This window comes from Dermacentor silvarum, chromosome 1, assembly GCF_013339745.2.
Source record: "Dermacentor silvarum isolate Dsil-2018 chromosome 1, BIME_Dsil_1.4, whole genome shotgun sequence".
Classification (NCBI taxonomy): domain Eukaryota; kingdom Metazoa; phylum Arthropoda; class Arachnida; order Ixodida; family Ixodidae; genus Dermacentor; species Dermacentor silvarum.
In genome coordinates, this window is record NC_051154.1 from 107,375,510 (window position 1) to 107,400,744 (window position 25,235).

A 25,235-nucleotide genomic window follows, 5' to 3' on the forward strand; every position below is an offset into this window, starting at 1 on the left:
CTGTTGGCCATTCCAATAAGGAAAGCATATGAGTTCGCAAATGCAACGCCTAGCCACAGACGGTACAGCATGGTCTGTTCATCGGGTAATCCAGGTGGGAGATGCATCCATATATCCGGAGACAATGACTGCAAACGACACGTGGTGAAAGTGTTCAATCCCACAGTGGCAAAGCACATTCACGGGACATCAATCGCAGCCCAGCCGCAGCGTCTGTTTGCGAAAGTGGAGTCAAGACACACTGACCACTTTCATGTGCAGATTCGGCAGCTTCGTCGGCGTAGTCATTCCCACTGATGCTGCAATGTCCTGGAAGCCATTGAAAGATTATGTTGCATCCCTTGTCATGGCTGTGATGATATATCTCTCGTATTTCTGAGGCCAGCTGTTCATTGGGTCTGTGGCGCATTGGGCTTTCTATGCACTGAAGGTCTGCCTTGGATTCACTAAGAACTGTCCATTGTTGCGGTGGTTCCTGATTAATGAAACCATCCGTGCTGCAACTTCTGCACCCATCGAGGTACCATGGTAACAAATGAAGTTTTTAACTTGATTTCTTCAGATTTTGCCAGGATGATGACTGCAGCAGCAGAGCTGTTGAGTTTTACCGAACCATCTGTGTAGACATGTTGCCGGAATCTGTGGACGTTGTAAATGTGTTCCAAAGTTGCTTGCTGCAAAGCTTGCAACGGCGCTCCAGCTTTCTTTTTGATGCCCGAAATTGTCAATTGTACTTGCGGCCAGTGCAGACACCACAATGGGGCTGATAATCGTGTTGCAGGCGTGAATTGTGATGGCAAGTAGGACTGATGTCTTACAATACTTTTGGCAAATGTTTAATTTTCTCTTAGTATTTGAATAAATAGAATACTAATCAATAATTTCAAATAGTATATTCTCGATTCGTATTTGAAATTTTGAATACTCGCACACCCCTAGTTATCCTGGCTGCACATATGAACTCCACTCAGTTGACTATTACCTTTCCAAGAGAAAGTTTTTTTTTTTTTTTTTTTTTTTTTTTAATTGAAGGAGCGCCAGTTCCTTGTTTGGATAACTCAATCACTTCTGTAGCACTGCAGTTATCTGCCAAGTCTATACCTTGCGCGTAGTATTGGCCTTTTGGACAGCTTTAATACACAGCAAAGCTTCTTTGCTATGGCAGTCACTGCCTGTCTTCAGGGTAGAAACTCTGCACACATTGCTGTTCTTTAGTGCACTGAATACAGAATACCTCTACTGTAGTAAATGAGTGCTACCTGTTTAACATCTTTAAGGACTAACTGATTATTGTAGCAGTGGCCAGCCAATGCATGTAGGTGTGTGTGAGGACCAGCAATGTGCTCACATTGTGCTACAAAAAGCCAGTGGTGCGCCTAATTATTGCCTCTATTTCCTCAATGCAAAGACTAAAGAAGGTGTTTGTTTGTTTGTTTGTTTGTTTATTTGTTTATTTATTTATTTATTTATTTATTTATTTATTTATTTATTTATTTATTTATTTATTTATTTATTTATTTAGTTAGTTAGTTAGTTAGTTATTATGTTTTTGCTGTTTTTTTGTACACGGAAGCTATCTTCAAAGGTTTACAAAGGGTGCTCATGCAGAAGAGGTTTAACAGAACACTACAACATGAACATAGACCACATGCTATCAAATAAAAGCCACCTAAAACCACCAGTCACACATTCATTCTGGGCCACTAAATCATACTAGCAAGGCACTATAAAAAGCTTACCATGACACCAAAAAGGCCAAGCTGATGTTCCATGGCTTTGTACATGCTAAAAAGTTTAACAGACAACATTAGCAAATTAAGGCAATATTCAAGAAATGAAAACAGAGTATGAGAGGAACAGTCAACTTTAGGTAACAGAAAACAGTATATTTTCATTACACAATACAACTAACTAAATTAAAGTCTCATTTACAATTACAAGAGGCAATCAGAAGGGAGATGGGACTTGAGCAGCCCCTGTAACTATGGAATGTTCACCACCATCCACACAGTACCATGTGGCTAGAAAGCCGTTCCAAGCCCAACGGTTATCTGAAAACACCTCAACTGTAGTCTGGAGCACACTACTGTGCAAAGGAACTAGGAAACTGAGAAAGCTGGAATATAGTCATGATGTTGTAGCACAAAAATAAGGGCAAGAAAAGGTAAGACTGACACCAGCACTCATGACATCCCTAGCTTTCCTTGTCATCATTTTCAGACTGTTACATGTTCACATGTGATGGTGAATTTGCCATGCCCACATGTCTCATGTTGGAATGAATCATCTGACTATAACAGTTATCAGACAAATCAGTACCCTCTAAAATGATAGGAGACACATCACTTCCCACTAAACTAACTGCTTCATCATCATTGTCTGTCTTGGGTCAGCTGACTCCTGTGAGATTTGTGAGGGAGGTGGTGGCCAAATACTGTTCCACAAATGTCAATTCCTGTTCTGGTGAGGGATTGTCTTTTTGAAGTTTAGTGGGCCTTCCTAATTTGGTTACACCAGTACTACCCAGTAAACCACATACGTTGCATTAACATCCATGAGTTGTTCCTAGTTGTACGTAAGACAGATCCATGAGATGATGTCTTTTATCCATTTTAATAAACGTGAACGTTCCGACAACTAACAAATAGTGGCAGAAATCGTGCTACAAGAATGAAAGAGAAAACTCTCATCCACCTGACTCAAAGCATGAAGCTATAGAGGAAACCCATATGGATTTCTCAGAAACAAAGCTTCACAATTGAAGAAAAATTTGTCCTGGTCCAAAATTTTAACCCGGGACCAACGCCTTTCTAGGGCAGTTGCTCTAACATCTAAGCAAACCAGGACACTACCAGATCACAAAGCGAGGGCGAATTAATCGACAACTCGAAGTACAGGGACACAGAATATGGCAAATCAGTTCTGCGGAAGCCCACAAGGTGGAGGAAAGTTCATGAAAGGGAACACTGTCAACCATCCTTCTTGTAACATAAAGCTACAAAGGAAACCCATAATTGCAAACACCTTATAATCAAATAAATACAGTAATCCGTGCACTGCAGAGACATCTGTGGTTTACTGGCTAGTGCAGCCCCACTGGCTCTTAGCAATTCGTGTTGGTAATTTTTGGTAATTGTGGGCATTTTTATAACTTTAGACAAAGTTATGTTTAACATTCTGAAATATACCGTGGGCTCTGAAGCAGTCGAACTAATAATTTTGTAGATAACAACCACAACACGAAGTATATTCCCCAGGTGCTAAATGCATCACTACAGTAAAATACACTCATTCACCAATAAAGTCACTTCCATATAATAAATGCCCTCAGTTTTCAATCACAGTGTCGTTTAGAGATCATGCATGTCTAATCACTCCATCTATGCATTTCTCCACAATTTATGCAAAAGTGGTGGCTGCCTTGCTGCCAACTTTCACTGGCGTTAGTGCTTGTGAAAGTGCTTACTATAGTAGCGGATCCGGAGCATTCTACTGGACAGCAAGCACCACTTAGAATGTCCTAAATTTTAAACAATGGCAAACTGGTTAATACAGGCTTTTAATTTAGGAGTACTGTATCAGCAAGTCGAATGATGGGGCTAATTTATTTATTTATCTCTAATGTAAATGTAAATTTATTGCATCTGGCAGTCTTGGTGTCATAACCAATGAGTATGTTTTACATGGCACATGCAATCCAACTATGTGCCACATCCATCACATTGGTCAGGAATGGCACAGTTGAAACTTGAGACAACACTGTGCACTGACTAATGTAAAATTTATATCTTGCAGTTCATGTCCCCCGCCTGGGCAAATAATGCAGCAGCATAGATGGAGTAAGTACAGCTGCTCTTAGTACGGCTGATATTCAAAACATTTGAAGGGCCTAAATTTAAAGGCTTCCCAGAATTCTGAATCAATTCGGTTATCACTACGAAACATGAAGTCTTACCAGTTCCCATCTGAAGGAATCTAAAAGAGAAAACAAGCAAAAAACGCTTTTAAACATCAACATGAAACAACCTTGTGCCATGAATACCCAATAATCAATACGAAACTACACTCTTCAATCCCACGTAAGCAAAACTTGGTACAGTCGAACCTAAATATAACGAACATGAATATAATGAATTATTTGATATAACAAAGTAAATCTAAAATGTCTCGCACCAATATATTTCCTGTAATGAATGCATGCTTATAACAAAAGTATTTTTGTGCAGCGCTCACGATTGAACGAAGGACGAAGAAGGTACACACAGGACAGGCGCTGAACTCTCAACTGACATTTATTTTGGAAAACATAAAGAAAGAAAGCAATCTATATATATATCTTAAAACATGTGAGCAACCCCCCAAAACATTGCTGTCTTATGGGTACATTCTCAAATGTAAAGCGCATCAGCAGCACATATCTTATGCTACCGCATCTGCTCATCAGATATTCGAATTCTTTGTCCCATAGCCCAATTGACGGTTAACTGACACAGCCATCCCCTTTTCTTCTGATGTAACAGGCTTCAATTATTTCACACGCAGGCTTGGCTCAGTGCCTCGATAAGACCATGGTGTTGCTTAAATGTGGAGTAAAACCGCATTCTTGGCAATGAACTGCTAGGTGAGACAGCTTGGTATTAGCCAGCGATCATTTGTGTTCACTCAGCCTCATGTTGACACCTTTTCCGTTTTGACCTAAATACGTTTTTTCGCAGGAAAGCGGTACCTGATACACTATGTCAACTTCGCAGTCAACATACTTAGTTGCATGCTTAATGCCGCAGGCATTTTGGAGCAATTGTGTTGAACTGCTTAGTTTCTCATTTACTTTAGCATTCATTGCCGACAATTTATTGGGTGAAGAGACGATGACGTTAACTCCATAGTGCTTGGCAACATTTTTTAATCCATGCGAAAGCTTGTGTGCATATAGAATAACAATGCATCTCAGTCTGTGACTGCTTTCTTTATCTCATGTCGCTTGTTGCTTTGACTTTGTACATTTAATCATTTCTTCACAGGCCCTGGAAATAAGTGATTCGGGAAGCCTGCCTGTCTGAGTTTGTCTACCTGCTCTTCAAAACTAACATGTCTATGCACATTTTTCTTAACGCTGATCTGATACAGGAAAGCGCTATACCTTGCCTGATTACCTTAGAGTGACTGGAACTGTAATTCAACAACGGTTTCAAAGTTCTGGGGTGGTAGTGCCAACAAACATGTGTGGGTAGGAATTCCAATTTTAAGTCCAGGAACTGAATTTTACTTTCTTGCAGCATTTCCACGGCAAACTGGAGGCCCAGCCCACATTCTCTAAACACTTTGAAAATTTCAACACCTTGCCGGCTACAATCTAGGCTGCAAAAAATTACCAAGAAATCATCAACATACCGAAACACATGTTTCACCATCTGTCAAGGCCCACAGCCAACTGCCTACCAACACGGCACAAAACATCTCCCTTAGTATTGGTGCAACCCTAGATTGTATACACAAACCGCTTTTCTGTATGTACATGCTAGAGCACTGCATGGGCCGATTTTTGCGGCCCGGGCCCGGCCCGGGCCCGTTTTTACATTGGGCGGCCCGCCCGAGCCCGATCAAAACATTTATGGCGAGACCCGGGCCCGGCCCGGGCCCGGAAATAATCTACGTTACCCGCCCGGCCCGGCCCGCCACCCCTTTACCTTAAGCCCGAGCCCGGCCCGAGCCCGACTCGAAACTGGCCCGAACCCGGCCCGAGACCGAAAAATACATGTTTTTCAGAGTTGAGAAGCCCGAGAATAACTCGCAGAAAGCCCGAGCCCGGCCCGGGCCCGCGTCAAAAAACCTGAGCCCGGCCCGGGCCCGGGTCAAAAAGCACACGCCGTGCCCGAGCCCGGCCCGAGCCCGTGAAAAAACTGCTCTACCCGGCCCGGCCCGGCCCGAGGGCCGGGCCGGGCCCGGGCTTTCGGGTAAGCCCGAGCCCGTGCAGTGCTCTAGTACATGCTACTGTCGTGTTGAACAACTGTAGATTTGAGGTAAAAAGATAACAGCTCGAGAAAAGACTCGACTGAAATGCCGCGCCACAACTTTCATAGAATGCGTATTCATCATTCATGTACATTCTTACACTTTTCGTGAGTTCATCATGTGGAAGTGAGTAAAACAAATTTCCACATCACCACTGATGGCTTTGCAGTTTCCTGGGCTGCTTTCAATTAGAAACTGGGTCAGAACAAAGGAATTCGCTATCTGGTAGGGGTCATCTTTGTTCAAAGTGTTCAGCTGCATCTTGCAGATAGCCAAACACGAAGTGCTGCCAAGTACCCTTTTCAGTAACGAGAGCCCTGAAAGTCATCTCAGGCTTGTGTGCTTTTACCGTGAAGACAAGATGTTTTCTCTTCAACCAATAAATTGTTGGCAACGAGTGCTTAAGTAAATAAGAAACTAAGCAGTTCAACACAATTGTTCCAATATGCCTGTTGCATTAGGCATGCAGCTAAGTATGTCGACTGCGAGTTGGCATAGCATATCAGGTACCGCTTTCCTGCGGAAAAAGGTATATACTATAGGGCAAAGCGGAAGGTGTGTCAACGCGAGGCTGAGTGAGCACAAACGATCGCTGGCTGATACCAAGCCGTCTCACCTAGCAGTTCATTGCCGAGAATGCAGTTGTACTCCACATTTCAGTGACACCACGGTCTTACTGAGGCACCGAGCCCAGTCTGCGTGTGAAATAATTGAAGCCATTCACATCAGAAGAAAAAGGGATGGCTGTGTCAGTCAACCGTCATTGGCAAAGGGACAAAGAATTTTAATATCAGATCAGCACGTGTGGCAGCGTAAGATAAGTGCCACTGATGCACTTCACATTTGAGAATGTGCCCAGAAGACAACAACGTTCCGGGGGGTTCGTCACATGCTTTAAGATCTACAGACTGCTTTCTTTCTACATATTTTCCAAAATAAATGTCAGTTGAAAGTCAGCACCTGTCCTGTGTGTATCTTTTACGTCCTTCATCCAACTGTGAGCGCTGCACAAAAATACATCATGAATGCTTACCAACTCACTCAGTTTTCTATCCTAATGTACTTAAAACTTAGATTGCTTTTGTTTGCACATATAATGAAAATAAAGTCTAAGCTTCACTCCTGAGTGCTGAGAAATATAAGTTGACAACCTTTTTTTCTGAATATTGAAATTCTATGAAGGAAAGCAACATTGCACAAAACAAAAACTAAATATGTTCATCTTCCCGAAAGATAGCCTTATAATATAAAACTTAGTAAAGTTATATTATCACAGTGTAAGAAAATAAACGCACCAGACCTCAAGACAAGTACCATAGTACACCAGAGCCCAACTAGTGGCATTACAACCAAAATGGAAAAAACATTTAAAGTATTCGTACCATTGTGACAGACTATAACTGTTCTTTTGCTTTTTTTTTTTATTCTTTTTCTTTCTTTCTTCTTTCTTTCTTTCTTTCTTTTCTTCTTTAAACAGATTATAAAGTGGCAGTTCACTGCTTGTAGCTATTCCAAACATGGATGTTTATTGACAAGCTCCAAAATTATTGTAAAACATGTTAAAGCAGAATGCAGCCATATATAAGCCATGTTTTACATTAAAAATATTTCTTGCTACTGACTAGCACACAACATATACTATTCTTTCAAAACTGAAAGCTTGATCTCCGGGCCTGACAAACACGAAATGCTTGTTGCTTACCTCGTAAATAGCCAATCCAAGCTTTCCAAGAATTACTCGTAATTCTCGCTCCTCAACAGCACGTGGAAGGAACTGGTTTTCTACTTCCTGTTCTGCAATCTCTTTTTCACGCTGCACTTCCTTTTGTCGTTTCTTTTCCTAGGTGAGGCACAGCATCCACATAAGACAAAAATTTGTAATCTCTCGAAATAATAACCTCAAACTGCAATAAGCTCTTTGTGACAGACAAGAAACAAAAGTACACAGTTGGTCAGCCAAGTGATGTGCCATGCTACAGTTGAAACTCAGTTGATATTACATTAATAATTTGTGTTCTGTGGTAATGAAGTAAGTGGACTACCATTAAGATGAACCTGGTGAAGTCAATTTTTCGGAAATGAACTATGCATGAAAATTTAGTTGGTTTCATAGACCCAATTAAAAAAAAAAAAACACTTAACACGAACCGCTAAAACTTGTTTTTCTCATTTTGCATTTTCCAGCAACATCTGAAATGAGAAAACCTAGAGTTTTCATTTTACACAATAATATTAACTTACTTTCAGGCTGTATTATGAGTAGTGTCATCTGGATGGCCATATTTGCAAAACAATAAAATGTTAAAATATAACACCACAGATACCCGTACTTAGCCCATCTTATAAGTAGGAGCCCTACTTATAAGATGGGCTAAATTTCAGAGTTTACTGCGGGCTAAATTTGAGGACGTTTTTTTATTTAATTTTCTTCAATTTTTTTCCCACAAAAATAGGACTTTCTCGATGTTCTCATTTACGGTGCAATGACATTCAGGGTTCTTCAGCCTTTTAAGTGTTATTCACCTTTTAGTTGCGTCCATACTCCAAAAACAGCCTTGATTGTGTAAAAAAAGGCAGCATAGCTGCGGGAACTTTTTATTTATTATTAGACAGTCAACATCGATCATTGCAGTGCACTCTAATTTACAGAACAAAACACCGGGAATGCCTTTTCAGCATTCGCAGTAGATACCGAAAAATTAAGTATCAAGTGTAGTGTGGGAAAGGATGGGCCAGTCGCGGGCATACATACTCCCGCAAACTAAGGGCTCAGCGATTGCTTCACACACACCTGATATTCTGCGAAAACTTATGGCCAGTAAGGTATACTGTCAGGTCCCAGTGATAAAGCGGCGGAAAACGATTGCTCATGGGTGTTGAACGCTGCTGGCAGTTCTGCCTTCATGTTTAGGGTCACAATCTAAGCACAGTACCACAATAAATCGCTGCTGTAGAACAAATTGTGAGGAATGTTTCACTGCAGATAATTGTTCCACTTTTCTGCAATCATCGTGCTCAGCTGTTCACAACCCATCTTGTCTACGATGTCAAGCATGCAGTCTACATCCATGCAAAGGTTGCCAAATTCCATTGACTTAGCAGCGCCTGTAGGTGCACGGCAAGGAGGGCAGTACACATCATCCAAAAGGGTCAACTCAGGCTCTAGCTCCATAATTATTGACAGCACTTCGTTTGAAATTTCTTTCCAGGACCTCAGGTTCATGAGTAGGTTGTGTGAAGAGTTTGTTGTCATGATGAACACCTTTAGCTTTTCACACTCTTTTCTATGAATGCATTAGGGCACATTCGCCTGATAACCCCAACTGATGATCCTTAAATTCCTAGTTTTTCGGATAAATCCGAATTCTAAATATTTTTTAGCAATGAGTGTTTTTCAAATTTTATCGCATTATTTCGAAAACGCAGTACCCTAAATATAAAGCACAACCTTATATATAAAGCACAAGTTCAGATTTCAACTGAGTGCAACACCCCTCTGCCCTGTTATCATTGCTACTAGCACTATCATCGATTGCTTCTGGGTCTGGGCACTGCAGGGGCACAACCTTGTAACAGGTTGGAAACTAAACCGTTCGCTTCTCTGTTTACGTCACTCTGTGGGCAGCTCTCATGCCAGAGGTAAAAGAGGAGGAGGACGCAGCCAACAGATGAGAGAATGCAGCCTTTGGAGTGCGCATCATCATATTGCACACTAGTTAAGGCCAATATGCCAACTGCAGAATGTTTCTGATTGCTGGATAAATATTCCTTATGTATCAAAAAATGTTTTGTAAGTTTTTAAGTATAAACGTACGATGCGGTGTGCTTACGCGATACTTGAATCAATTATTTAATGTCATATTTTTTACATTCTTAGCCGACAGGCAGTGTCGCAAGCATAAAAAAGTTAGCAAATGTTTGAAATTTTAAGCGAAGCCACCGTGTCATCTGCTACCAAGAGCTTCCACAACACAAGCACTCCTTGCACTTCCAAAGAAGGAAATGCAGGAAAACTGTGCAATTGTGCTGAACTGGCACCTAGGGCGCCAGGAGCGATCTTGTTACAAGTAGTCAAAACAAATGGTTCCTGCCATGATGAGCTATGTATACCTGTTCTTCATATTTACAGAGTAATGACTTTTTTACTCAGCATGGCCATGTAATCAGTTTGCATCAATCTTAGCAAAATCTACATTAATTTCTTTAGCATGCTGTTGGCCTAGTTGTAAAGCGCCCGCCTCGTCTGCGGAAGGTTGTGGGTTCGATTCCCATCGCCGCCGGGCACCCACTGGTACAAATGGGCACAAGTGCACCCCGGTCTGGCGTTCAGCTTTCTTCAGGGGTGATACACTTGGGAAAGGAGCCTGCGCCTTAAATTCCCATCAAAACCCTTGTGAGCACAAAAAAAAGTGATGTTTGGGCCGCTCCCATGGCGGCCCAAACATCACTTTTTTTCAGTACCTATGAGTAAGATCCCTAATTATTCCTTCCATTCAAGCATTTTTGAGTGCTCTGAAATTTCACAATTTTCAGAAACTATCTCAGGAATTACTTCTGCTTTGCTACCATTCAAAGCACCAATGATCAGGCTACAATTTGACATATCACAGCATACCTTGCAACCAATAGTTCTTGGAATAAAATGATTAATCAAACTACTGAAGATGTGCACATTTTGGGCAGTAAGGAACGAGTTAAATAAATATCTAAAATCAATGAAAATCAAGTCTTTCTCAGTGTGACGAGGAAGTTGAAGTTTAAAGGCAGTTATTCCCTCTCAGCTTCCATAACCTTTAGCAGCGATGTTTTATATATATATATATATATATATATATATATATATATATATATATATATATTGTCACGAGCCTCAAGAAGTAGTCCTGAAGGTTTAATAAACGTAGAGCAGCTGGCTCTTCGAGGACGGGACCGTCGGAGGTGGCTAGAGCAGAGAAGGAGCGCGCGGTCTTCCTTCTTCTCTTGGGCTCAACCCACTCTTGCCCTCGACCCACTACCTACAGGTGGCAATATCCCCCCTTCCGAACAAAAGCATCGCCTCGATGCTAAAAAAAATAGGCGTAGAAGACAAAGAAGAAGAAGGCAGGCAAAGCGAAAGCACACAAAAAAATGTAGCCATCACGCCGGCACAGTCAATGAACGAAGAAGAAAGCTCCCAAAGATAAATGAAAAGTAGAAACAAAGAAGGGAATGAGAGAAAAAAAAACGAAAACACAAAAAAAAGTTACGGACGCGCAATGTACGGCTTCATGCGCACAACATGAACTATGTCTGAGGTCGGATGTCTTTGTGTCCTACTCCGGGTCTGCGATGTTGTGTCCGGAACAACTTCGTAGTTTACGTCACTGACGCGGCGGAGCACAATATACGGACCGAAATACCGGCTCAGCAGCTTTTCACAGAGGCCACGACGGCGAACGGGGGTCCACACCCAAACTTGGTCCCCGGGGTTGTAGGACACGTCCCTGTGGCGGATGTTGTAGCGTCGTGCGTCTGCCTGCTACTGCTGGCCGATATGCAGCCACGCGAGCTGCCGAGCTTCCTCAGCACACTCTGCAAATTCCTCGGCGTCAGTTGTCAATAGGTCTGCTTCTTGACACGGCGGCATAGCGTCCAGCATCGTCTGGACTTCGCGACCGTAGAGAAGGCGAAAGGGAGTGAAGCGCGTCGTCTCTTGCACGGCGGTGTTATACGCGAAGGTCACGTAAGGCAAGATCCGATCCCATGTTTTGTGTTGAACGTCGATGTACATTGCGAGCATGTCTGTGACCGTCTTATTCAGTCGCTCGGTAAGTCCGTTGGTCTGCGGATGGTACGCGGTCGTCTTGCGATGCCTGGTGTTGCTCAATTCAAAAACCTCGTCCATAAGCTGCGCTGTGAATGCTGTCCCTCTGTCTGTTATTACAGTGGAGGGAGCCCCGTGACGCAAGACGATGTGGCGCATGAAGAACTGCGCTACCTCTGTGGCTGTGGCTCATGGTATCGCCTGCGTCTCAGCATAGCGCGTTAAATAATCAGTCCCGACAATCACCCATTTGTTGCCGTCGGCCGAGAGAGGAAACGGTCCGAGAATGTCCATGCCGACTTGGTCGAAAGGCGTGTGAGGTGCTTCAATTGGCTGAAGTAAGCCAGCCGGTTTAACGGATGGTGTCTTGCGGCGCTGGCATTCACGACAGCCTTTAACATACTGTTTGACGCTTGCCGAAAGCCCGGGCCAATAGTACATTTCGCTTACTCTAGCGAGTGTTCGTGAAAAGCCTAAATGACCAGATGTCGGTTCGTCATGGCAAGCGAAGAGGATGTCGTCGCGCATGTCCCTTGGAACCACCAGGAGGTTAGCACGGCTGGTCAAATGAGCATTCTTCTTATAAAGCACGTTGTCTCGCAGACAGAAGGACGTCAGCGAGCGGGACAGATGGCGTGGTATGGTTGTGTCGCGGCCCTCTAAATGATCGATGATCGGTCTAATCTCAGCGTCGTCATGCTGCCGTCTGCTCAAGTCCGACGAACTAATGGCGCCCAGGAAGCCGTCATCATCCTCTGTTTCCTGACTGGCAGGATCAATGGGTGCGCGGGACAGCGTGTCAGCGTCTTCATGCTTACGGCCAGACTTATAAACGATGGTGATGTCAAATTCCTGTAGCCGCAAGCTCCACCGTGCCAGTCGTCCTGAAGGGTCGCGCATGCTTGCCAACCAACAGAGGGCATGGTGGTCCGTCACTACTTTGAAGGGACGACCATAGAGATAGGGGCGAAACGTTATGATCGCCCACACGATCGCGAGGCACTCTTTCTCCGTAGTCGAATAATTAGCCTCGGAACGGGACAGGGAGCGGCTGGCATACACTATAACTCTTTCCACTTCATCTTGAAGCTGGACGAGCACTGCGCCAAGGCCAATGCTGCTGGCATCGGTATGCACCTCAGTATCAGCATCATCATCAAAATGTGCAAGAACGGGTGCTGACTGCAGGCGCTGTCGTAATTCAGCAAAAGCCGCCTGTTGCTCATTATGCCACACAAATGGCGTATCGTCCCTTGTAAGGCGTGTCAGGGGTTCCGCAATCTTCGAAAAGCCTTTAATAAACTGGCGATAGTAGGCGCACAAACCCAGGAAGCGCCGGATGGCCTTCTTATCGGCAGGAGCTGGAAACGCGGCCACAGCGGCAAGCTTGTCTGGATCGGGTCGGACCCCTTTGGCGCTTACTACATGCCCGAGGAACTTGAGCTCTGCGTAACCAAAGTGGCACTTTTCGGGCTTAAGTGTGAGGTCTGCCGATCGGATGGCTTCTAGCACACTCCTTAGGCGGTGAAGATGCTGCTCGAACGTTTCAGAGAAGATGACCACATCATCCAGGTACACAAGACAGGCCTGCCACTTTAGTGCAGTAAGGACAGTGTCCATCATTCGCTGGAAAGTGGCCGGGGCTGAACACAAGCCAAAAGGAAGCACTCGAAATTCATAGAGCCCATTTGGAGTCACAAAGGCTGTTTTCTCGCGGTCGCGTTCGTCTACCTCGATTTGCCAGTACCCGCTTTTTAAATCGAGAGAAGAAAAATAGCGGGCACGCTGTAGTCTATCTAAAAAGTCGTCGATACGCGGCAGCGGGTACACGTCCTTTTTAGTCACGTTGTTGAGCTTGCGGTAGTCGACACAGAAGCGTAGCGTTCTGTCTTTCTTTTATTGCGATAGCAATTATATGGACACTTCAACCGGATTTCTGTTCTGATCGCCGTCGCCGTGAGGTTCCCTATAGATAAAATCTTCGCCGCGCGCCGTATGCCCGAGCGGAAGCGTGCGGGGACGCGCGCTATCACGGAGAGCGAACGCACTCAATCACCCACGTGCAAGCAAGGGAGCGGGAAGCCAGCGCCGGAGGGAGCGCAGGGGGCGGGCGCACTTCTACTCTGCCAACAACCGCGCTCGTCGCTCGCTCGCCCGCACCGTCTCTTATCTCCACACGGCTCTGACCTTTATGCGCCGTGCATTCGCCGCTCAGTTTCCGTTGAAGTGATAGACCGCACGTACCTTCGCCCGCGGCGGCGTATGCGCTCGCTGCCAGCGTTTTGACAGTCGTTGTCTGCAGTCATTCAGTGTGATCTATTCATGTTTGTTTGTGCGCGCTCACACCACGCTTGTTCATTCAGTTAGTAATAGTCGGGCCACATTTTCCAACGCACGCTACACATGCAATGCTGCCCGGATCGGCAGTGCAGCACTACAGGTGTGTCCCTTCGCACGCGCTGCCCACGGGAAGCGCTTCTCATCAACACCACCGTTTCACACGCGCCTTCTCGCGGTCATCGAGTCTCTCTTCATGTCGGTCTACTTACGCCGCAGCACACCTGCTTACTTAATCAGCTCATGTTTACTACAATTCATATTGCTACCAAAGCCGCTCACCTTACTTCGTATGACATTGCTGTGTTGCTATCGCATTCATTGCTTCGCCCTTAGGGCGAAACTGTGACATTTTTTTTACAAGAACGACCGGAGACGACCACGGGCTGTTGGAAGGTTCGATGACTCCATCGTCAAGCATCTCCCGGACTTGCGCACGTATGGCTTCGCGTTCTTTTGCCAACACGCGGTAAGGCTGCTGGGGTATCGGGCGTCCGTCTTCGTACATGATGATCCTGTGTTTAGTGATGGAAGTCTGGCGTACCTTGGAAGAATGTGCGAAGCAGGTCCTGAATTCAAGCAAGAGCTTGCGCAGTGCTGTCTGGCTATCGGTGGACAATTCAGAATTGATGTCGAGATGGCCCAGAGACGTGTCTGCTGTCTCCACTACTTCTGATGTGAAACAGTTGTTAACGTTTGCTACTGCTCTGCAAACGCTAACGAAGTGCTGCGGAACAGGTGTCGGTGCTCGTAGCTAAAGTTGGTAACAAGCACTTGTGAATGACCAGCACGAATCTGTATAACACTTCGAGCCACACAAACACCTTGCTTCAGTAGGTGTTCCAAGTTACTTTCGGCCACCGCTTCGCCATCGCGTAAGCCACAGCATGTGACGTCGACGAGGACACTGGCTCGTGGAGGAAGCGTTACACTGTCTGCCGAAACACGAAGTACGTCGTCGCGCCGTTGGCCGTCTTGCACGTCGATTGCTCGTTCAGCAGAGAAAGTGATACGACGCTCTTGCAGATCGATAATCGCGCCGTACTCCTGCAGGAAGTCAACCCCAAGAATAACGTCGTGGGAGCATTCATGTAAGACAAGGCAGCTCGCTACGAATGTAGATCTTTGAATCTCCACTCTAGACGTGCAGGCGCCCAGTGGAGTAACGACGTGGCCGCCAGCAGTCCGAATCTGCGAGTTATGCCAGGGCGTGATCACTTTCTTCAGCTGCATTGCTATTTTCCCGCTTAGTATCGTGTAGTCTGCGCCGGTGTCCACTAAAGCACTAACGGCATAACCGTCAATAGTCACTGGCATATCGAGCGAAAGCCGGTCGTCCCGTTCAGCTGCAGGTGATGTCGGATCGGTAGGCGCTGCTGAGAGAGGTAGTCCTCAACGTCCCGGGGTCGCTGGCCGTATCGGGGCGGCGGCGAGTATGCGGAAAAGCCGCGAATCCCAAGGCGCCGGTATGGGCACTGGTGGTACAGGTGGTCAGCTTCACCGCAGTGGAAGCACAGAGGCCGATGATCGGGTGTGCGCCAAACATCCGACTTACGAGGGGGCGGGCGTCTGTCGTCGACGTAGTGAACCGCTTGCTCCGAATGGTGGGCAAATAGAGCGGCATGAACAACGGGCGGCGTCGTGTACCCAGCGTCGCAGTATGGTATCGGCTGCGCCGACTGAACTGACACTGTAGGAGGAGTACGAACGAACAGCGGCGGAGAGGAAGCAGGGCGCTTCAGGGCTTCCGCATAGGTCGCACGGGGGTACTCGGGAGGTACTGGCGCGGCGTTAGCAGGAGGCAAGGTGTCACGGAGCTCCTGGTGCAGTTCGTCCTTTATAATGCTTGCTATGGAGCTTACCGTAGGTTGCGGTGTTACGGCGGCCTTCTGCAACTCTTTACGCACTACAGAGCGGATGAGTTCTCGCAGAGAGTCACCGTTGCTTCCTATGGCCGCGAAAATGTCAGCAGTAGACATGCTGTTCGCTTGCCGCTCATATAGGTTCGAGCGATGCAGAAGCATCTTTTCCATGGTCACCGCCTCGGACAAGAACTCCGCGACCGTCTTCGGAGGGCTCCGTACGAGGCCAGCGAAGAGTTGCTCCTTGACCCCGCGCATCAGATGACGTAACTTCTTCTCCTCCGTCATCCTTGGATCCGCTCGTCGGAAGAGGCGCGTCATGTCTTCAACGTACATGGTCACAGTTTCGTTTGGCAACTCGACGCCCGGGCCTGAATCGCTCGTTCCGCTCGTTCGTGGCGATCAGCACTGGTGTAGGTCTCCAAGAGCTGCCGACAAAACTCGCGCCACGACGTCAGTTGCTCCTCGCGGTTCTGAAACCACGTACGCGCGCCATCCTCCAGGTAGAAGTAGACGTTGCTTAGTTTTTCCGTTTCGTTCCATTCGTTCACGGAGGCCACGCGCTCGAAGTCGACCATCCAGTATTCGACGTCTTCGAACACTTTGCCATGAAACGTCTTCAGGATCCGTGGGCTCTCAAGTGTGTAGCGGTTCGACATCGTGCTTCCTGTACCGGTTGGGGCGGTTTGAAGGGAAGCGCTGGTCATACCGGTTGATGTGGTGGGAACTATAACGTCGACGACTTCTGGAGACAGTCCCCTGATCCTGCGGCTGGCCCAATGCACGGGAGTGTCGACAGGCACTGGATTCATAGCGCGGATCCTTGGAGGGGTCTGCAACATCCGTGAAGACGCTTACCCCGCACCTCCACCAGTTTGTCACGAGCCTCGAGAAGTAGTCCTGAAGGTTTAATAAACGTAGAGCAGCTGGCTCTTCGAAGACGCGACCGTCGGAAGTGGCTCGAGCAGAGAAGGAGCGCGTGGTCTTCCTTCTTCTCTTGGGCTCGACCCACTCTTGCCCTCGACCCACTACCTACAGGTGGCAATATATATATATATAACCTTTTGAAGGATATACGGATGCATTCGTTTATCACTGCATCGTACAAGGCTTCGTCATGTAGGATGGCTTGAGAGGTATCGCGACCTAACTAGCGTGGTGTGATAAGCGTCAGATCTGCGCCGTCACAGTTTCCCGGCTTCAAAATCCCCCCCTACGGCTCCGCTATGCTTATCAATGTGTCAACGGCATGTTCTCATGATGCTGCGAGCATCAAATAGCGTGAAGCCCTGTATCGAGCTGCCGCCACTAGTAAAGCCGTGTATCCATGGCTATTCACTTGGGAGCGCTTGAGTAGCAGCATGCGAGTGCGCATCTATTTCGTATTTTGCTTATTTCACGGGCTTTTGTTTTTTTCTTGGAAAAAACAGCCAGGCACACTTCAGCACGAAATAAATGCTTGATTCGGAGGTTTTTTGAGGTGCTCTACAACGTTGTAATTTACATGTTTGTGATTCAAGCAATAATTAAAAAGTTCACTAATTAAAAGCAATAACCTAATTAATACTTCATGATGAAAAAAATACTGGCTGTAAGTACAGACGACTGTCGCTACTATGCAGTTGATACGATTTCTCTAGAGCTCTTGGTCTTTTTTTAAATCTTGGTCCAAGTTAAGTGGGACACCCTGCATATATATATATATATATATATATATATATATATATATATATATATATATACACACACACACATACAGGGTGTCCAAGCAATTATGCAGCACAATTTAAAAAAACAGGAACGGCGTTACGCGAAGCAAACCTAGTGCGTATTGTTTCCAGTACAGTGGTCTAGCCACCAGTAATTTATTCGTTACTGAGATTTAATTAGGTAATTGTAATTAATTATCTAACTCGAGAAATACTGTCCAAATTATCAAAGTGTCAATGAGAAAGTTGTAGAGCAACATGAAAAACTCCCGATACAGCTTTCTTTTGCTCAATATGTGCTACATAAATGTGTTTTTCCAAGTGTGAAAGAAGCCCGCGAATACACGCAGAACTGCCGTGCGACTGGCCGCTTGCGGCACTTTGCATGCATTTGTGGGCTTCTTTCACGCTCGGAAAAACACTTTTATGTAGCACGTTTTGAGCAACAGAAAGCTGTATCAGTAGTTTTTCATGCTGTCCTACAATCTTCTCATTGACACTTTGATAATTAGGACAGTACTTCTCGAGTTAGATAATTAATTACAATTACCTAATCAAATCTCAGTAACGAAAAAATTACTGGCGGCAACTCCACTGTACTGGAAACACTACACACTAGGTTTGCTTCACGTAACGCTGTTCCTCTTTCTGCCGTTCCACAGGGTGATCAAAGTTACGTTGACAGTTTTTTTTTTTTTAATTGGACACTGAGACGTACGTGAGAACCACCTCTACAGTAGGGTTATGTGGCGAGGGGGACACAAAGTGAGATAATTATTGCTGTTAGCAGTGCAATTAACAAAAATTGAATAATTAACTTTTCACTGGCTGCAGTAAGCACGCAAGTTTGTATTGAAAAGTTAGCGGCAGTCGTGTTTCTACAGAGTTCCACTTGGCAGAATTCTTCTAGCGTATCCGTGCTTTGAGATATCGAACTGCGAAGTTTAATTGCCATTCGCACGATTACGCATGCAAGACAGTGACTGTATTAACGGGAATTATCAAGATACTATTTTGTTCACATTATTTGACGTACTTGCAACAAAACATTACATAACATTGTATAATTAGGAATTACTAATATGTTACATTGTTTATTTTATTTTTCGCATTTCATCGTTATGCTTCCCGTTTTACCATTCCCCTCTGTAATGCCCTCAGGCCCTGAGGGTAACATAAATAAAAAATAAGACTGAGAACATGCATAATCACTGCAAATGGCGTTTATGACAATGTTTTATTAGAAATGATCAATTTTCACAGACACAAAGCCGTTTTAAAGAAGAAGGACGAAGTTCAGGCAAATCGATGAACTAACCATCATTCCCATGCTGGCTTAACTGCCATGCTTACAGCGCCCATAGAAAGTAGTGCCAGAGTTCGCTCTAATAATTTTTTAGATAACTCTATACTCAGCATGACCTCCGAGATCAAATGGTGCACGTGGCACAATGAAAATCTCGGAGGCAATATTTTGGAAGTTGCATCAATCCGCTAATCACCAGGTGCACGCTTCTGCTAAGAAGTTATTTAAAAGCTGTTAATAACAAAATTATACTATTACCAGTCCTGCAGCTTTGTCAAGATTGCTCTAATAGTATATAATACTACTCACTTATAACCAACTAAGTCAAAGTGCAATTTCACTGCAGTGGGCCTTTAATGTGACTTAAGTGTGTCAGTAAAAAAGTGAAAGATACCTGAGCAGTTGCTGGCAATGCCCGTGCGTGACTATGTCGAGGGTTCTCTACTTTCACTGTTTTTGATAGTAATATTTTGTCAGGCAAACTCCTGAAATAGCTGTTTCAAGTACACTGTATGTAAAATGTGTAGTTGTAGATTTTATTTCCCTGCCTGAAGTTAATGGAGCTCAAGAGTTGAGTCTACATTTGTGAGCACAATCATACCAAACAAAAATTAACATTTTCAGCGTGTTCTGACACGGTACTTTATAAACCAAGAAATGCAGTAAAAACAAAACTTCCAGCAAACAGAATGTTTTAGCCTTAAAGGTATAAGACAGTCTTTTTGGTAACAATGTAGAATGCGAAATCATCAAAATAAATAGAACATGTGCCGAACCAAACATTTGGATTTTCAGCAGTCTTCATGCTCATCTTTCCGCTTTAACTTATTCAGTGGGAGTTTCTAGCATCTATGGTCGTTGGAATAAATTAGTGAGATTTTTACAGCAGATACAAGCAAAACTAAGAAAGGCTTACCCTGCGTTTTTCTGCTTTCGTGGCTTTACTTTGCTTCACAGTGTGTTCATGCAGGCTTGCAGCATCGAGTTCATCAGTCACACCATCCACCTGCATGTACCACTCATGTTCTGATATGTTAACTTATATATGCCTATTTTGTTACTACGAAAAGGACAACCAAATTGATATGTTACCTCTGGCTCACCATTGGCTACACCGTCACATTGCAAGGCAGCAAACTCCTCCAAGTCTTTCTTATGCTTCTCTTCCAACTCAGCTTCAAGTATGGCTACCTCAGCTGCAACATCTTTTTTTCTCTTTTTGTCACCCTTTGGTACCGAGTGCTTCAGGCTCTGAATTTTAGCTGCAATAAAAACACAGAAACAATGAGATTTGACATGCCCAGCCCATAAAAACATCATTACACTAACTTCAGCAAGTGACTAGACCTTTAAGATGGACTTCCAATTACTTTCCAGCTTAAACGTGCACATTTTTAGTGAAATATGTCATTTCTTAATTAGACACTTTCATAATACCATCTGGCAAAGTTAAGGACTTCAAAATACTTGGCAAGAGGAGAGGGGAAAAGCTAAAATTGCGGGCTTAAGGGGGGCAGTGCAGCAGTTACTGTCCCACCACTGCTATGAGCCTACGTCTGATTAGTGTACCTGTGCAAGAGGAATCCATCTGTAGGTAAAAGGATAGGTGAGGAGATAGTGGTAGTCACTGGAAAATTTTTAGAATAGCACAATCAGTAAAGCTTAATGGCAGTTGCAGTGGCCATTTCCCTTGCAAGCCACTGCAGTAGCACCATTGGGAGAGGGAGAGAGAAATAACATTAATTTCCACCAGTCAATTAACGCCGCAGAAGATGGTCTTCCTCCGCAGCGCCTCTATCCGTCGGCCGGGATCCTGAAGGACTCAGCGGCAGCTAGAGCTTGGCTGATGATTTCATATTGGGAGGAAATCGCTCACAGAATAAAGCAAGCATACTAATTCCTTTAGTGTGAGTAGATTAGCATTTTTCAAGTCGAGAGTTTTGCACAGGCCTTAAGGACTATTTCTTAAGATCGTTACATGCTTCAGCGACACAAGTGCATTATTAGCACCACCATTAAGGTCAATGGCCATAAGCAGACACTAGGTTAGACTGTTCCAGCCCAGCTTTGCTTCTCGTCACTGAAAAGTAGGTGAGGAATGCTGACAGCGCTTACATTTGTGTTATATTTTACATTTCAGGAAGCCATGCATTTCTTAAGTGAGCAAAATCTCGCACAACTCGAGACTCACTCAACGGCTTTATGTAGTACAGTGTTACGATATATGAAGTTGTTTCATGACCCAGATAAAATCATGGCCATTGTCTGTGTTTGTCTGAAATCAATATGGTGTAATTCACAATTCTTTGAGGACAATGTGCAGAAATTTCATACCAATCAACCTGTGATGTCCAATATTCATAAAATCCTGTGGACATGACATCGATCAGGGTGGCAGCACACATTTTATTTAAGGAAGCTTGTCCTGAGCACATGCCTTTTAAGGGAAACACATGCATTTTATTAAAGATGACAAGCAGCAACAAACTTGGCACAGCAAGTGTTGGCAAGCAGCCCAATGTTTACAGATAACAGTGACTTTTTTTCAGCAACTTTGGCGTTACCAATTTCACCTGCTTCAGGAACTTGTCTGTATAAACGTGCTTGAAGCAAGTACCCCCTCCCCCCCCCCCCCTCTTGCATCCCCATCAGAAGACATCTAGTGGAAGGTTCAGGGACAAAACGAGCAATACCTTCTTGCAAACAGAATACTTTTTTTTTAAACTCGACGCAGCATTAGTATAATTGTAAAACAAGCCCAAATTAGTAAACTTAAAAAAAAAAAATCGGGAGAGTTGGCAGGTACAAAATCTTTTCAAAATGTGCATTCATGTTTACAATTAGAGCTGACAACATGGCAGAATTTGACAAGTGTCCACAATAGCAGCCATGGTCAATAAAATTGATGCAGTTGCCTTTCATGCCACAGTTCTTGCACACCATTCAAAACATTACTCTGGAACCGATGTTTATTGCTGCCTTCATGAAATCCAAGCACCAACATAGCAGCAGTTTCATAAATCAATGCAAAACTATGCAGTTTACTTTATTTATCCTATTCAATTAACATGATGCATATAGTGTTTCGGCATAAAAAGATAATTTTTTTGCTTCACCACTATCCTGATTTGCTAAAGCAAGCTATCTACAGGTGGCTACTGTTTTTCTGCATGTCATGCGCCATGCTTTAGGTGCATGTTGAAGAAACACACATTAATTCAAAGCAGCCCACTATAGCATCCCTCATAACCCACTGTGCAGTTTAGAGACATTCAACCCCATATTCTTTTTTCTATGCGAATATCAGTGCAATGCGAGTTTTTCTTTTTATTTCCTTTTCAGGACAAAAATAAATACTTCTGAAATGTTGAGCAGTAGATCTAATGTGATTTACGAAATTAAAATTATATTTGCATGGCAAGGCTATGCTTATCAGTTATTGTAGTACTTGTTCACAAGAAAAAGACTAACCATTGCCATCAACACTGCAGTCCTTGATTTTTTGGTGGGCTGTCCATAGAATATTTTGAAAAATAGTCTGCATGGCTAATTCGTTTCTACTTTAAGGAAGGCTGCATGAATAATTCTATTATTTACAGGCAATACTGCACTCTGGGATACTTTAAGTTAGTTCAAAATAGGAAGGTGGGCCATTAAGAAATAAAAAGAATTTTGGGTGAACAGTTCCCCTTAAAAATGCCTCAAGGCTAACAAAGCCCAAAGAAAGAAAAAAAGGACTCGACTTTTTGTAGCAGAAATGTTCAGCACTCTCAATTACCCAACTATGGTCCTTCATTATTTTTTTTTTTTAAGTACAATACCCTTTCATTTTCCCCTTCCTACCTACTTAAAAGTATACACATTTCCATTTAGTAAAAATCTCCACTCCTGTCTCTTTGTAATTACACTCGGAACCTCATATAAGAACAAAAACTGCTGCGAAAACACTATTTTCAACGCAGAGTGAAAGCTAGAACTACAAGATTGAAAGTTTGCTAATCACACCAAACAAATTTTGTTTGGATGCATGGAACTCACCTCAACTCACATGCTACTTAAGACATATGGCGCGTGAATTCTTTAGAAGATTAAGTCCCAGCTAATTTGCTAGACAGTCACCCCTTTAAAAAACAACAATAAATGATACACGCATGTTCATGCATAGAAAAAAAAAAGTACAGAGAAAGTATTGCGAAACTACTGGCGACAAGAATGTCATCAGTGCTGTTTTCATGTTCCATAAGAGTAACACAGTGCACTTTATCATAATGAAATCTAGCAAGATGGCCTGTCCAGCTACCTGCCTTTTCCTTTCTATTGAAAAAAATTAAATTATGTGGTTTTACATGCCAAAACCACAATCTGATTATGAGGCATGCCATAGTGGGGGACTCCAGAATAATTTGGGCCACCTGTGGTTCTTAACGTACTACCTAAATGTAAGTACACGGGTGTTTTCGCATTTGCCCCCTCCTTTCTTTTGAAGTGTGCCATGTAAGCAAGACTTCATATAAAACACTAGTACTAACATTTACAGTTTGCAGATTATATATCAATTTAGCATAATGCACTTATCCAACACAACAAAAGACAATAAGAAAACTTAATGCATGTATACACATTACCACTTAGATAACCCAAGTGCTATTCTGGAGGCTAGACAAATTGTCAGCATCACTGTTTAGAAAATTAATAAGCTGATTCAAGCTTCACAAAAGTGCACTCAAACACACTTCCCAAGTATGTGTTCACCTCAGAGATATACTGTGGCTGATCACGTCAACAAGTGATCCTAGTCGATTCTGAATCTATTAAATCAAATGCAAACATAATAGCTGCTTCTGGAAACCAGAGGTAGCCATCTTAAATTCTGCAGTTCCTTCAAATTTCATCAAGAAAGGGCATTCTATCACAAGCTTTAGAAAGGAACACTAAAGAGGAACATTAAGTTAAACTGTATTGATCATCTGCAATAGCAAAACCACCACTCTTATGGTGGGAGGAGGTTTGGTAAGCTAGAAAAGACGGAAAATGAAATAGTTCAAGTGGCGAAGCACCAGTTTGTTGCGAAGTGATGGATTTTGACATTGTCTACTCAGGTCTAGATGATTAATCATTTGTCAGTAAAGACTACATTGCATTTTAAAGGAACCAGAGACCCAACCTAACAAATTTCAAAATCTCTCCCTGCACCAATATGCCCCAAATATGAAAACTTCGAAATTCATTATGTCGGACTGACATAATGGTACTGAAGTTTCAGCTTAGAAATAAAGAAAAATAAAGTTCAGCCTTCATTTTCCTCCACAAGTCATCAACCCTTTTTTACTTAAGTATTCGAATGAAAATTTAAAGTTTTGAACAACTACGCTACCAATCTAAACCAACTTTGTGTTACTCTTTGGTGTCCGTTTAAAGGGGCCTAGTCCCGAGACGTGAGGAACTTGATGAAAAGAATGCCACTTCCGTTTCCAGTTATTGCAGCCAGATCTGGATGGTTGTGCATGAGTGTGCAACCTTGTCTGTTCCAGTAATATCTCATCAAAAATAATAGCCCAATGGCTGGTGTCTATGGGCTGCTGCCCCCTACTGGGTAGCGGTTACAAAGTTGGCGAGGAGGAGCCCTCTGGGCCAGTATTTTGTAGTGATGCATTATGCTTTATGCTATGCTAGTCTTATCATCACCACTCACAGCCGGCTGATCCCGTTGATAACGTGAGCGGACCGTCGCTCTGACCAAGCGCGAAAAGCACAAAAAAGGCATTAGCATCGGAAAGGCATCGCTACAAAATACCGGCCCTGTTTGAAGAGAGGTGGAGCTATCTTTACATTCCACTTGCTAAATCCACAAACCACGTGTAACTACAAAACATGGCTGATATGTTCACAGCTCCATGCTCTACTGACAGAATGTATTTTTCTCAACAAGCTCAAGGAGTGATTCAGGGATTCTTTAACAACCTATGGACAGTGCACATACTGAGTCTTAAGTTGCACACCATGCAAAAGACAGCGACAATCTTTTGTACCATGACCAACCTTAGCACATAGTTACAGCTTTATTTTCAAGCTCATCAAATGATTACACTCTGCAAACATCTCCATGTGCTGCACAGGTGTGTTTTTTGGCCACTAAGCAAGAAGATTTGCTCAAAATACAAACTTCTGGTTTGACAATTCAACTTGGCCTAGTGAACTATGTATGT

The 25,235-nt window shown here is 43.8% G+C and overlaps 1 protein-coding gene across 4 annotated transcripts in view; it reads right to left on the reverse strand.

Annotated features, from left to right (window-relative positions):
• The window catches only part of LOC119434471 (deubiquitinase OTUD6B), a 59,954-nt gene that overhangs the window by 26,194 nt on the left and 8,525 nt on the right, over window positions 1–25,235 (reverse strand). For all 4 annotated transcript variants that reach the window (XM_049672019.1, XM_049672011.1, XM_037701625.2 and 1 more), the window contains 5 exons: window positions 20,122–20,291; window positions 19,946–20,035; window positions 7,715–7,852; window positions 3,956–3,975; window positions 1,740–1,785 (listed from right to left, as the gene is read on the reverse strand). In XM_049672019.1, coding sequence (XP_049527976.1) covers window positions 1,740–1,785; window positions 3,956–3,975; window positions 7,715–7,852; window positions 19,946–20,035; window positions 20,122–20,291 — 464 coding nt within the window. The remainder of the gene's footprint in view (window positions 1–1,739; window positions 1,786–3,955; window positions 3,976–7,714; window positions 7,853–19,945; window positions 20,036–20,121; window positions 20,292–25,235) is intronic.